Source organism: Enhydra lutris, unplaced genomic scaffold (genome assembly GCF_002288905.1).
Source record: "Enhydra lutris kenyoni isolate GAN:26980312 unplaced genomic scaffold, ASM228890v2 scaffoldscaffold4, whole genome shotgun sequence".
Taxonomy (NCBI): Eukaryota; Metazoa; Chordata; class Mammalia; order Carnivora; family Mustelidae; genus Enhydra; species Enhydra lutris.
Window position 1 is genome coordinate 30,563,121 of NW_019154088.1, and position 13,921 is coordinate 30,577,041.

Consider the following 13,921-nt stretch of genomic DNA (forward strand, 5'->3'; position numbering starts at 1 on the left):
TATATATATATTTTTTTTTTTTTTTTTTTCAATTTTTTTTTTTATTTTTGTTTGTTTATATATATATATATATATATATATATATATTTTTTTTTTTTTTTTTTTTTGAGACAGAGAGAGAAAGCATGCATGTGCATGCGAGCAGGGACAGGGGACAGAGGGAGAGGGAACCTTAAGCAGGCTCCACATCCCACATGGGGCTTGATTTCATAACCCTGGGATCATAACCTGAGCCAGAATCAAGAGTCAGAGGCTTAACTGACTGAGCCAACCAGGTGCCCCTCCCCATTTATATTCTATTGAGTAGATTTCATTTAAAAATACTTGTATCTTCTACAAAGCTTAAGCTCTCAAAGTGATTTACTTGTTTCAGGTTCTTTTCCTAATGGAAATGCATGAGAAAATGAGTTTTGATTAAGGGATGTGTTGGAAAAGAAAGAGGCAGTTTCTTTCCTTGGGATAGAGATTGGATTTTAAAAAGGATACGTGGATGGCTTTCAGTTTTGAGATGGGTGGATGCCCGGGATTGAGATAGTAAGACTCCAAGGTCGTACAAAAAGGGAAAGTATGTTGAAGATAAATGCAACTTATTTTATTTTAGGGGATTTACTATTTAATTTAAATTCAGGGGATTTACTAACCCCTGGGTGGCTCAGTGGGTTAAAGCCTTTGCTTTCGGCTCAGGTCATGATCCCAGGGTCCTGGGATTGAGCCCCGCATCGGGCTCTCTGAGTGGCAGGGAGTCTGCTTCCCTTCCTCTCTCTCCCTGCCTTTCTGCCTGCTTATGATGTCTGTCTGTCAAATGAATAAATAAAATCTTGAAAAAAATTAAAAATCAATTCAGTTAATATATAATGTATTATTGGTTTCAGAGATACAGGTCTGTGATTCATCAGTCTTATATAATACTCAATGCTCATTATATCATGTGCCCTCCTTAATGTCCACCACCTAGTTACCCCATTCCCCCACCTTTCTCCCCTCCAGCAACCCTCAGTTTGTTTCCTATGATTAAGAGTTTCTTATGGTTTGTCTTCCTCTCTGATTTTGTCTTATTTTATTTTTTCCTCTCTTCACCTATGATCCTCTTTTTTGTTTCTTAAATTCCACATATCAGTGAGATCATATGATAATTGTCTTTCTCTGATTGACTTATTTCACTTAGTATAATACCCTCTAGTTCCATCTACATTGTTGCAAATGGGAAGATTTCATTTTTTGATGGCTGAGTAGTATTCCACTGCGTGTGTACACACCACATTTTCTTTATCCATAATGAAAAATTTTAAGATTTTATTTATTCATTTATTTATTTATTTATTTGTCAGAGAGAGAGAGCGAGCGTGTGCACGCACAAGCAGGCAGGCAGGCAGAGGCAGAGAAAAAAGCAGGCTCCCTGCTGAGCAAGGAGCCTGATTTGGGACTTGATCCCAGGACTCTGGGATCATGACCTGAGCTGAAGGCAGCAGCTTAACTGACTGAGCCACCCAGGTGTCCCCATAATGAAAAAATTTTAAAATATTTATTTATTTTAGAAAGAGCAAGTGGAGGTGGGGCAGAGGAGGAGGGAGAGAATCCTCAAGCAGAGTCCCCACTGAGCATGGAGCCCAGTGCAGGGCTCAGTCCCAGAGTCCTGATATCATGACCTGAGCCAAAACCTAGAGTCAGTTGTTTAATCGACTGAGCCACCCAGGAGCCCTGGTAAATGAAATTTTAATATTGAAAGTGATAGGTGTAAAATTGGAAAAACATCGAAGATTTTTCTTTATAGTCTTTCTGCTCCCTTCTCTAAGTTTCTAGATCTCTTTCCTTTCTAATTCTGGATACAATATTATTATACTGCTTTTAGGTAGTCCAGGTTGGCATTTGCTTTTTGATCCATTCCATTTTCTTACCTTTACTCATCTTTTTTCTAAATCATTTTCTTCCAGTAAGCAAGTAGGTATTCTAAACCTTTTCTCGATACTAACTTGGTGGAACTACTTTGTCAAATCCAGCCACTTGAAGTTCTCCTGAAAGAATAGGATGCAACTTCTTTCTTGCATCTGATTTCTCATGAGAAAGGATCTTGGTTTTAGAAAGAAAAGAAGAAATAGGAAAGTAGATGGTGAGAACATGAAATTGTAAACTTCATACTGGGTGTCCTTTCCTACTTTCTGAAGGTTGTTGTACCCTTTGAATGTCTTGTCGTGAATATGTGGATAAAAGCTTGTTTTTATAAACTATTGCATCTATGTTATGTATAAGTATTCTTTAAAATTCATGAAATGAGGGTGCATATTCTCTGTCCTCATTTAAAAAAAATGGATTTAATATCTCTGTTATGTGATTTCAACTTACAATTTTTTTCAGAAATATATTCCTGAACCTTGGTGTTCAGCTGTATTTAAAATTCTTCTTTTATTTTTGGAACCAGGGAACAGAGTAGAAGGTACAGAGATTTTTCAGCTTATTGCTAATACCAACTTAAGTGGGAATGTCTACTATTTAGGTGATTCATGAACAGTGGGATCCCTACAAAAAGGAAATCTGATTCTAGATGAGAGTTATCCTTGGAACATTTAACAATTTCAACTTTAATAGAAAGATTTAAAGCAGCCTTTCTTATGCCTGTTTCCTTTTTGCCTAGCTCTTCAGTTTGACATGGTCGCAGTGTCTTTTCTAGCTTGACAATTAATTTATGATATAAAAGTGATCCCTAAACCTGTTTGAAATCCACTAGTGACACACATTCCATTAATTAAATTCACACCTGTTAGCAATGATGAACTTTGTTGTAATAGAGTGAGGAGGATGTGGTATAGTGTCATTCATTCTGTGAATGGCATTATGGCAGTCGAAATGGTTTGACTTGCAGTAAGAATCTTTTGTGCTTCAATGTATGAGCTATCACAAAGATAGGAGGAAATAGGAAATAATGATCTGTATCATGAGAACTTCAGCTAATGGTGAAGCTGTTACAGAACAGTGGATTCCAAAGTTTCAATATAAACTTTCAACCACTGGTACTTTGTTAGTTTTTCTATTAGGTTTTGTGTAGGAATTGCTGTACACATTTTTAAAAAATAAAATTTTAGGGCAAATAAACTAATTTGTACCTGAAATCATGAGTTGTTGTTCATAACCTTTCTCTACTAATTTAAAAGTATGGTTTCAGTTTGTGTGGTCATTCAGTTCTGGTAATTTTATTAATTAAGATAAAATGCTTTTAGGCATTATTGGTTTTGCTTACTAGTATGCTGGAAAAGATAAAGAAGAATGTGCCTCTAACTTTCTTTTTACTGTATATGCTGCACATGTTTAGGACTCTCAATGTACATTTTTCCCTGTTAAATTCTTAAGAAATGCATTTTAACATGATGAATCTACTCACATTGCTAGTTTCAGTTAACAATTTATTATTCACTAAACTACAAGAAATATTTAAAGTACACATTTTCCCTGAATTGGGATTAGGCATACTGATAAAGTAGATTAAAGAGTATTCATATATGGTGTTAGAGATTTTGGTTTCTAATTTTGTGAAAAGGCTTTGGACTGTCCCAGTGTCTTAATTTGTTCAGGCTGCTATAACAAAAATACTCTAGGCTGGGTGGCTTAAACAACAGACATTTATTTCTCACCATTTTGGAGGCTAGAAAGTTCAAGATCAAGGTTCAAGATCAAAATAATGAAAATGAAAACTGCTTACTGCTTCATAAACAGCTGTCTTCTCACTCTGTCCTCATGGCAGACAGGGCAAGAGAACTCTCCATGGAGTATCTAAGCCCATTCACAAGAGTTCTGCCCTCATGACCTAATTACTAATACCATCACATTGGGGGTTAGGATTTCAACATATAAATTTAGATGGGAACACAACATTCACTCCATAACACATAGTTTAAATTTCCAATTTTAGTTTGAACTTAAAGCCATGTTTTGAGCAGATCTAAGTCCTTAGATCATCTATTTCAAATGGAGGATTAGGTGAATAGATGATATCCATATTCTCCTGTTTTATTTTTGTGTAATCTTTTCCATGTTACACTAAAACAAGTATAGTGCCATTGCTGTTGCAGGTTTTTTTTTAAATAAAGATTTTTTAAATAAAGACTTTATTTATTTATTTGACAGACAGAGATTACAAACAGGCAGAGAGACAGGCAGAGAGAGGGCAGGGAAGCAGGCTCCCTGCTGAGCAGAGAGCCCGATGCGGGACTTATGAAACTTATGAAAGTAAGTATACTTATGTTAATATCAGACAAAATAGACTTTAAAGCAAAAGTATTACTGAAGGTAAAGAATAACTACCTATAAACAAGCCTGATCTAATGGCCGTAAATAGAATATTCTTTTCAAGCACACCTACAACATTTACAAAAATTGATTATGGACTAGGCCATGAAGCAAGTTTCAGTGAATTTCAAAGATTGGTATCATTCAGATTGCACTTCTTAACTACCACGCAGTTACTTTAGAAGTTTATAACAAAATGATGACTAAAAACATCTATGCATTTGGAAATTAAAAACAATTTCTAAATAACCTGTGGTTGAAAGGAGAAATAATGAAAATGAAAACTTGTGGGATAAAGCTAAAATAATATTTAGAGATAGCCTTCAGTATTTATATTTACAAAAGAAGAAAGACTGAAAATAAATGAGCTGTTTAACTTAAGAAGTTAGAACAATGCAATAAATCCAAAGAAAGTAAGGAAGTGATTAAGAGCAGAAGTTAGTGAACTTGAAAACAAAGATACAGTAAAGAGTCAAGAGAACAAAAATTGGTTTTTTGAAGACTAATAAGTTAGACAATGCGTGGCAAGGTAAAATTAAAAAGTAAAGGGAGAGGGGCGCCTGGGTGGCTCAGCGGGTTAAGTCGCTGCCTTCGGCTCAGGTCATGATCTCAGGGTTCTGGGATAGAGTTCCGCATGGGGCTCTCTGCTCAGCAGGGAGCCTGCTTCCCTCTCTCTCTCTCTCTGCCTGCCTCTGTCTACTGTGATCTCTCTCTGTCAAATAAATAAATAAAATCTTAAAAAAAAAAAAAGAATGCATTTAAAAAAAAAAAAGTAAAGGGAGAGAAGACCTATAAATATATTGGAAATAAAAAAAAGAACTTGATAGGTATAACCATGGGTTTCAAGTAGAGAAGATGTTTGGACAACTTTATGCTAATACATTTGAAAATTTTGTTGAGATGGGAAATCTCTAGAAAAATACGCATAACTAAATCAGATTGAGGAAGAAATAGAATATCTATATTATTCCATTAATAAATGGAATCAGTAGTTAAAAATCTTACCATGAACATAGCAAGCCAATATTCAATAAATAATTCCAATCTTATATACAAATTCATGGAATAGAAAAATATATAATACTTTCCAATTTAGTTTATGAGGCTAGTAAAACCTTAGTAGGATAGAAGAATTTCTGAAAAGGGAAACTTATAGGCCAGTCGCTCTAATTAATGTATGTAAAAAATTTTAAGCAAATTATTAGCAAGCCATTTAGCATTTATAAAATAACTATATCGTAGTTAAATTGGGTTTAATCCAGGGAAGCAAGTTTGGTTCAACATTAAAAAAATTTTTTTTGTTAATGTAACTTACCATTTTAGTAGATTAAAGGAGAAGTATATGATAATTCAGAAAGATGCAGGGAAGGCATTTTATAGATCTGAATAAGCATTTATATCGATATCTTCTTCAACTAGGACTAAAAGGGAATTTTACTTGACCTGATTTATAAAAAATACATAGCAAGCATCATACTGTGAACTGTTAAAGCATTTCATTTAAAATTAGGAATGAGACAAGGAGTCCTGGTATCACAGCTTTTATTTAACATTGTACAGGCAATCCTAATCTGCAAATAAATCCAAACACAGAAACACTCATGAATGGGGAATTGAATAAAAAAGAAAACTGTAATTATTTGTAGTAAATATCATTATTAAAATAGAAAATTTAAAAAAACTTTAAATTATGAAAATGAATGAGAGAATTTAGCAGGGTGGCTAGATATAAGGATAATATATGAGAAAATTAAATTTCTGTATACTAGCAATAATGAGTTAGAAAATACCTTTTCAGAAAATGTATAAATAGCTTATGAAATACAGGGCACCTAGGGACAAATATAACAAAAAGTGTACAAATTTTATGTGCAAAAAATTCTAAAACTTTATTGAAAGATTTCAAAGATGTATATAAGTGGAAAAACAAGATATTCATGGATAGGAATATAGAATTTTATAAAGACATCAGTTTTTTCTAATAATCTCACAAATTTAGTCAAACTTCCATTTGTGGGAAGTGACCGAGTATACAATTTATAAAGATGAGCAAAAGGCTGTGAATAGGTAAGACACTCCTGAAGAGAGAGAACCAGGTAGGTGATTTACTCTGCCACAGAGTAGAACTTACTGTAAAGGTATGGCACGCACCCTGCTTGGTTTTGGCTTGAGAATAGACAGATTAGTGGAACTGCATGAATAGAGAGCCCAGAAACAGACTTACACATATATGGAAACCTGACTATGACAAAGCTGGCATTGCAGATTGATGGTAGAACAATTTATTATCCACATGGAAAGAATAGAAAATGGATTCTTACATGCTACACAGAATTAATTACAGATGGTTTAAGGACTTACATATGAAATGTAAAACTATAAAGGGTTTAGAAGACAATATAAGAGAATATCTCAATGACAATATATTAGGGAAGGCTTTCTTCAGTAAGAAAAAGGATAAACCATAAAGGAAAAAATTAATTTATTTGATTACATAAAAATAAAAACTTGTGTGGGTGACTGGCTGGCTCAGTCAGTAGAGCATGTGACTCTTCTTGATCTGTGGGGTTGTAAATCTCTCTACCCTACATTGGGTATAGAGATCACTTAAAAAAAAAAAAACACAACGCACACACACGCACATTGAAAAATATAAAAATATATAAAACATATATTTAAAAAGTAAGCTTCTGTTTTTCTAAAGACACTATAATGAGTTCAGCAGAGGGGCACCTGGGTGGCTCAGTTGGTTAAGCAGCTGCCTTTGGCTCAGGTCATGATGCTGGGGGTCCTGGGATCGAACTGCGTATTGGGCTTCCTGCTCAGTAGAGAGCCTGCTTCTCCCTCTCCCTCTGCCTGCCACCCTGCCTACTTGTGCTTTCACTCTATCTCTGTCAAATACATAACTCAAATCTTAAAAAAAAAAAAGTACAGCAGAGGGTTTTTCAAGATAAGGAACATTAATGCCTAGTGCATTTGATGAATATATTTGATACACAACTGGAAGGTAGTTTAGGAACAAATTACTAGGAAATACATAGAAAATGAAGGACACACATAAATGCACCACAAAGATCTCCCTACCACCAATTTAGGGAGACAAAGGAAAAATAATCATATTGTATGCTGTATTACTCAGCTGTTAATAACCTTTATATGATTATCTAATAAAAATGGTGATATAATTATATTGAGAGGATGAGTGCATGAAAAGTGTGCCTGTGTTCATGAATAAGAACTATATCCTATAATATTTTATGAGATAACTGAAAACTTTGAAACTTTAAATAAGGTTCACAGATTTAATGAATCATTATCAGTTTACTGGTTGTGGTAATTATACTATGGTTATGTAAGATGTTAACATGGAGAGCTAGATAAAGGGTATATGAGGATTCTGTACTGTTTCTGCAACTTTCTATAAGCCTAAGATTAATTCAAAATAAGGAGTTAAAAAAAATCAATTGAGAGTTGTTGGCTCTGGGAATTAAGAAATGGGAGAGGGTTGTAGGATATTGCTTTTCAGTAACCATTTTATAGTACAACTTGTCTATTTTTTAAAATATATTTTATTTGAATTAATTTAGGTTACATATACTGTATTACTAGTTTCAGGGGTAGAATTTTAGTGATTCATCAGTTGCATATAACACCCAGTGCTCATCATATCAAGTGCCCTCCTTAATGCCCATCAGTTTATTACCCCATTCTTCCACTCACCTCCCCTCCAGCAACTCTCAGTTTGTTTCCTACAGTTCAGAGTCTCTTATGGTTTGCCTCCCTCTCTGTTTTCATCTTAGTTTATTTTTCCTTCCCTTCCCTATGTTCATCTGTTTTGTTTCTTAAATTCCACATATGAGTGAAATCATACGGCATTTGTCTTTCTCTGACCGACTTAATTTTGCTTAGTGTAGTACACTGTAGCTCCATCCACATTGTTGCAAATGGCAAGATTTCCTTCTTTTTGATGGCTGAGTAATGTTCCATTATATATGGGAATGTGGCTGCACAGATAGTTTGATAAAAGAAACTATATTTTACAGTAATCTAAACTACTTTATAGTTTATATACTTGTTAGTTGATTATATAAAGTGTATTTTTTTTAAATTTGGGCATAATCAGTAGATTGTTTTTCCCTTGAGATTAATGTAACTTGTCTTAGATTACAAAGTAGAGTTTAAAATATTTTTTTTATGATGGTAAAATACACATAACATAAAATTTACCATCTTAACCATTTTTAAGTATATAGTTCAGTGGTATTAAATACATTCATAACATTGTGCAACTATCACCACCATCCATCTCCATTGCTCTTTTTGTCTTGTAAAACTGAAACTTTATATCCTTCAAACAGTAACACACCTCTCTGTTCCCCTGGCAACAGCCATTCTCCTTTTTGTCCGTATGATTTTTCACTACTTTAAGTACTTCATCCGATGAGAATCATACAGTTTTTCTCTTTTTGTGTCACCTAGCATAATGTCCTCATAGTTCATCCATGTTGTAGCATATGTCAGAATTTCCTTCTTTTTTAAGATTGAATAGTATTCCACTGTGTGTGTGTGTGTGTGTGTGTGTGTGTGTGTGAGAGAGAGAGAGAGAGAGAGAGAGAGAGACTTGGCTTTATCCATTCCCCTGTCAGTGGACACTTGGGTTGCTTCCATATTGTGGAATGTGAATAATTATTGTGAATAATGCTGCTATGAACATGAGTGGACAAATACCTCTTTGAGACCCTGAGACCCTCCTTTCATCTCTTTTGGGTATGTACCAAGAAGTGGAATTCCTGGATCATGTGGTAATTTATCTTTAATTTTTTGAGGAACCACCCTATTATTTTCCATAGCAGCTATACCATTTTATATTCCTACCAATAGTGTATAAGTCTTCTTCAGATTTCTCCATATTCTTACCAATACTTGTTATTTTCTGTTTTTGTTTGTGGGTTGGTTTTTTTTTTTTTGTTTGTTTGTTTTTGTTTTTGTTTTTTTGGGTGGTAGCCATCCTAATAGGTATGAGGTGGTATCTTATTTTAATTTTGATACACATTTCCCCAATGATCAGTGATGTTGAACATTTTTCCATGTGCTTTTTGGCCATTTGTATATCTTTCTTGAAGAAATGTCTTTTCACTTCCTTTGCTGTTTTTCAAATTAGGCTTTGTTTTTTATTGTCATTGTTGAGTTTTGAGATTTAATATGTTCTGGATATGAATTCCTTGTAAGATATATGATTTATAGATGTTTTCTCTCATTTTGTGCCTTGCTTTTTTACTTGTTGATATTGTCTTTGATGCACAACATTTAAAAATTTTCATTAAGTCCAGGGATGCCTTGGTGGCTCAGTTGGTTAAATGTCTGCCTTTGGCTCGGGTCACGATCCCAGAGTGCTGGGATCAAGTGCTGCATCGGGCTCCTCCCTCTGTTTTCCTCTCCTCCTGCTTGTGCTTCCTCTCTCTCTCTCATTCTGACAAATATATAAATAAAATCTTTAAATAAAAAGTTTTCTTCATTAAGTCCAATTTGTCTATTACTTCTCTTGCCTGTGCTTTTGATGTCATACCCAAGAAAACATTGCTAAATCCAAAGATATGAGGCTTTTACTCTGTTTTTTTCTAAAAGTGTTACAGTTTTAGCTCTCAGTTTGACTTAATTTTTATATATATAAGGGTCTAACTTCATTCTTTTGCATGTGGATATCGAGTTTTCTCAGCACCAATTGTTGAAAAGACTGTCCTTTCCGCCTTGAATGATCTTGGCTTCCCATAAAAAACCATTTGACTGTATATATGATGGTTTTATTTCTAGGCTCTCTGTTCTTTTCTGTTCTCTGATCTGTTTTCGGTCTTTATACCAATATCTCACTGATTTACTTACTGTAGCTTTGTAATTTTGAAATCAGGAAGTATGAATGCTCCAGCTTTGTTCTTTTTTTTCGTGATTGATTTGCTTATTTGGGATCCCTTCAGATTCCATATGAATTTTTGGATGGAATTTTTTATTTCTGCAAAAAATGTCATTGGAATTTTGATAAGGTTGCATTGCACCAGCAGATTGCTTTGGACAATATTGACAATAGTATGTCTTCCAGTCAATGAACATGATATGTGTTTCCCTTTATTTATGTCTTCTTTGATTTTTTTCAGCAATGTTTTGAGATTTTCATGTACAAGTCTTTCACTCTTTGGTGATGCTAATTCCGAAGTATTTAATTCTTTTTGATGCTGTTATAAATGGGAATGTTTTCATAATTTTGTTTTCAGTTTATTGTTCATGTCTAGAAATGCAATGGATTTTTATGTGTTAATTTTGTATCCTGCTATTTTGCTGAGTTCATTTATTAGCTCTAGTAGTTTTTTGTGGAATCTTAAGGGTTTTCTATATATAAGATCATATCGTCTGTGAAAAGGGAAAACTTGACTTCTTCCTTTCCAATTTGGATGCTGTTTATTTCTTTTTCTTGTCTAATTGCTCTGGCCCTTCCAGTATTATGTTGCATAAAAGTGGCAGAAGTGGGCATCCTTGTCTTGTTCCTGATCTTAGAGGAAAAACTTTAAGTCTTTTACTGTTAAGTATGATGTTTGCTGTGGGTTTTTCATATACAGCTTTTATTATGTTGAGATACAAAGTAGAGTTTTTCCTACTCTTGGATTTTTTATACTTTACAAATTCTTCAAGTAAGGAAAAAAGAAATACGGAGAACTTATTAGATGCATGTGTGCATATTTGTGTACTTGTCTTGTAAATGCATACTACATAAACATAAGAATGTAATTTACAGATCTATATATGAATAAAATTGGTAGATAAAATTACTTATTGAGGCTATTTTTTAGAGACACTTAAAAATTATACATGGATTGTTTCTTTCTTTCTTTCTTTTATTTTTTAAAAAGATTTTATTTATTTGAGAGAGAGGGAGATAGAACATGATTGGTGAGGGGGAGGGGCAGGGGAGAAACAGGCTTCCTGCTTAACAGGGAGCTTGACACGGGGCTTGATCCAGAACCCTGGGATCATGCCCCTAACCAAAGGCAGATGGTTAACTGACTGAACTGCCCAAACACCCCTAGGTGGGTTGTTTCTTAATAAAACTGTATTCGTCTGTTTATAGATGTGCATCTATTGGAAATATTGGTTGTATGCTTGGTATAATGTTTAAACTATTGCAGATTTAGGTGGAATCAGTTGAAAGTTAAAGAGCAGCAGTATGAGTAGCTATTTGTATTTTTAATTTGATACTTTTTTTGGTTAATTTGACACTTTTTGATAAGAAAATAAGTCATATTATGTTTATATATTCTAAAAGAGAGGGTTTTTTTGTTTTTTAAATTTCAGGCAATCTAATGAGGCCTCTTTTGAATTATGGTATTGCTTGGTAAGTATATGTTACTTTTTTTATGCTACCTTTCAGAATAATATTGATTAATGTGTGTAAATTAGTTGCATTTTTGGTTTACTGTTGCAGTATGTCTATGGGCTTCCTGGTTGAAGAGACTGCACCAGTTGTTTGGAGAGGCCTTATGGTAATGTCAGCTATTGAGAAACTATTGAGGCAGGTAAGAAAATTGCATTGAGTATCATTTTATTATTGGCACACTGTGGTTAATGCATTTGCTGATTGGAGAGTTGTTTGTGGTCAGGTTTGAGATGTTTTGCAGAAGAATCCAGCTGATAGGAAAAAAAAAAAAGAATCCAGCTGATAAACTGAATATATAATGACTTCTGTGGTGCAAAGACCAATTTCACTGGTCTGTGATTTAATCTTCCCTGTTGCTTAGAAGTAGGGAAAATCCTAACATCTTATTTTACATTGTTCTTTTGCTTGTTGAGTCTGTTTTGAGACAAATCTATTCGATCTCTCTTCTTTAAATTTATGGTTAATCTCATCATGGCCAATATTGAATTATAAGGGCAGTATAGAAGTTCTTGGATATAGAAAAATTTACGTAAATCATGCTCATTTTAAAATTGCTTAAGACCAAAATGAAATTTTGTTTTGAGTATATCTGGCTCTATATTTATGTATATAATATCTGTCCAATCAACTTAAATTTATCCTTAAGGAAGAGAACAGTTGATTGGATAATCTAAAAATATCAGATGGGCTATAGGTTATTTATAGAAATAATTTTAATTTTTTTCTGGTAGCTGTGAATTTACAGTTAATTATGTTCTAGGTAAGTACCATAAGTAATTTGGAATTTTTCCACCATTTACAGCAATTACCCTGATATATTCAGATTTCACTTTGGGTCAGGCATCATGCCATAGGTTGATAATTTCAATCATAGATATTTCTATATTCATTTCTATTTGTAAGAGTTGATAGATGAAATATGTCTTGGACTCTGAAACTCTTCTTTTTTCATTGTCACATCTTGTCTTCCTTCTGTGCTTCAGTTTTCATAAATGTGCTCTTTGATCTCTGGTCCCAGAATCCTCCTACTTACTAGTGCATTCAAGTCTTTCAGCTGCATTTCCTCCCCTTTTATACTCAGATTCTGTAAATGGCTATTTCAGTTATATTCCCAACAATACCCCTTCTTTATCAATTCCTTTGTGACCTTGATCTTTATCCTTTATTTGTGTGAATTAACCAGTCTCTGTCTTTTTTTTTAAAGGAAATTCTAAAACAGTCTTTATTCAGTTTATATTTAAAGTTAGAATCAATAGAAATTTAGAGACACTGAAAGGAAAATTCTGATTTTGTCATCAGAATATTTTCAGTACTAATTTTTCACCTCCTCTGTTAGCGTTGTAATTCTCAACAGGAAATGATTCAGGTTTTCTCCTAAGCCTTATGGATGGCCACAAGAAGATGGAAATACTTCTGCTTTCCACAGTGATCAGAGACTTAGAGACCCAAGTCAGTGATAAGAGTCACCCAGCTAAGTGTTTGTGCTCCCCTCTGAGGGATGCAGGATCCTGCCTTTAAGTGTCCTTTTTGAGTATTAAGTTCCATTTAAACCTCAGATTGCAACAGGTGGTGAAAACATCTCTACAAAGGAACCCCTGAACATGGAAGAGAGAGACCCATGTGCACATACCCTTAGGAGAGGGACAGAGGGAGTGTCCCATGGGAGAAGTGAGAGTAAACCTGACAGTATAAGTTAATTAGGCTGCAAAAAAATTTGCACCTAAAATTCAAACTTAGCAGTTTAGTAACTGCTTTTATAAATGAAGAAAACTTTTATTAGACTAGAAGTGAATGATCAAAAGTCTGAAAGAACCAGAATATATTGTTTTTTTTCATTCTGTGAGGAATTGGGAAAGAGAGGAGGGGCAGGATTCCATTTCATATTCTCAGTCAATATCCCTCTATAACCCAGCCTCTTTTATCTACTGCTGATTACTGTCAGAGAGTGTAGAATAATTGTGTTAGTTGCTGGCAATATATACATTTTTGATTTCTGAATTCAGCTACACTCTCATCACTTCAGTCATCTGACATTATTCATGTTCTTCTCAACATTCATCAGATGCCAAGCTTAAAAATTATTTATGGAATTTGATAGTCTGGCTGAGGAGCTAGTGGAGATTTGGAGAATTGGCTCTCTGACACATAAATCATATAAAAATCAGTTTACTCTGATAAGTGCTGAAAGTATATTTTTAGCAAACTTGCTACAAAATATCA

At 34.0% G+C, this 13,921-nt stretch overlaps 1 protein-coding gene across 2 annotated transcripts in view; it reads left to right on the forward strand.

The window, feature by feature from the left end:
- LOC111161066 (nucleotide binding protein like) overlaps window positions 1-13,921 on the forward strand; it is a 208,760-nt gene that overhangs the window by 66,759 nt on the left and 128,080 nt on the right. For both annotated transcript variants that reach the window (XM_022524535.1, XM_022524545.1), the window contains exons 5-6: window positions 11,620-11,659; window positions 11,750-11,840. In XM_022524535.1, coding sequence (XP_022380243.1) covers window positions 11,620-11,659; window positions 11,750-11,840 — 131 coding nt within the window. The remainder of the gene's footprint in view (window positions 1-11,619; window positions 11,660-11,749; window positions 11,841-13,921) is intronic.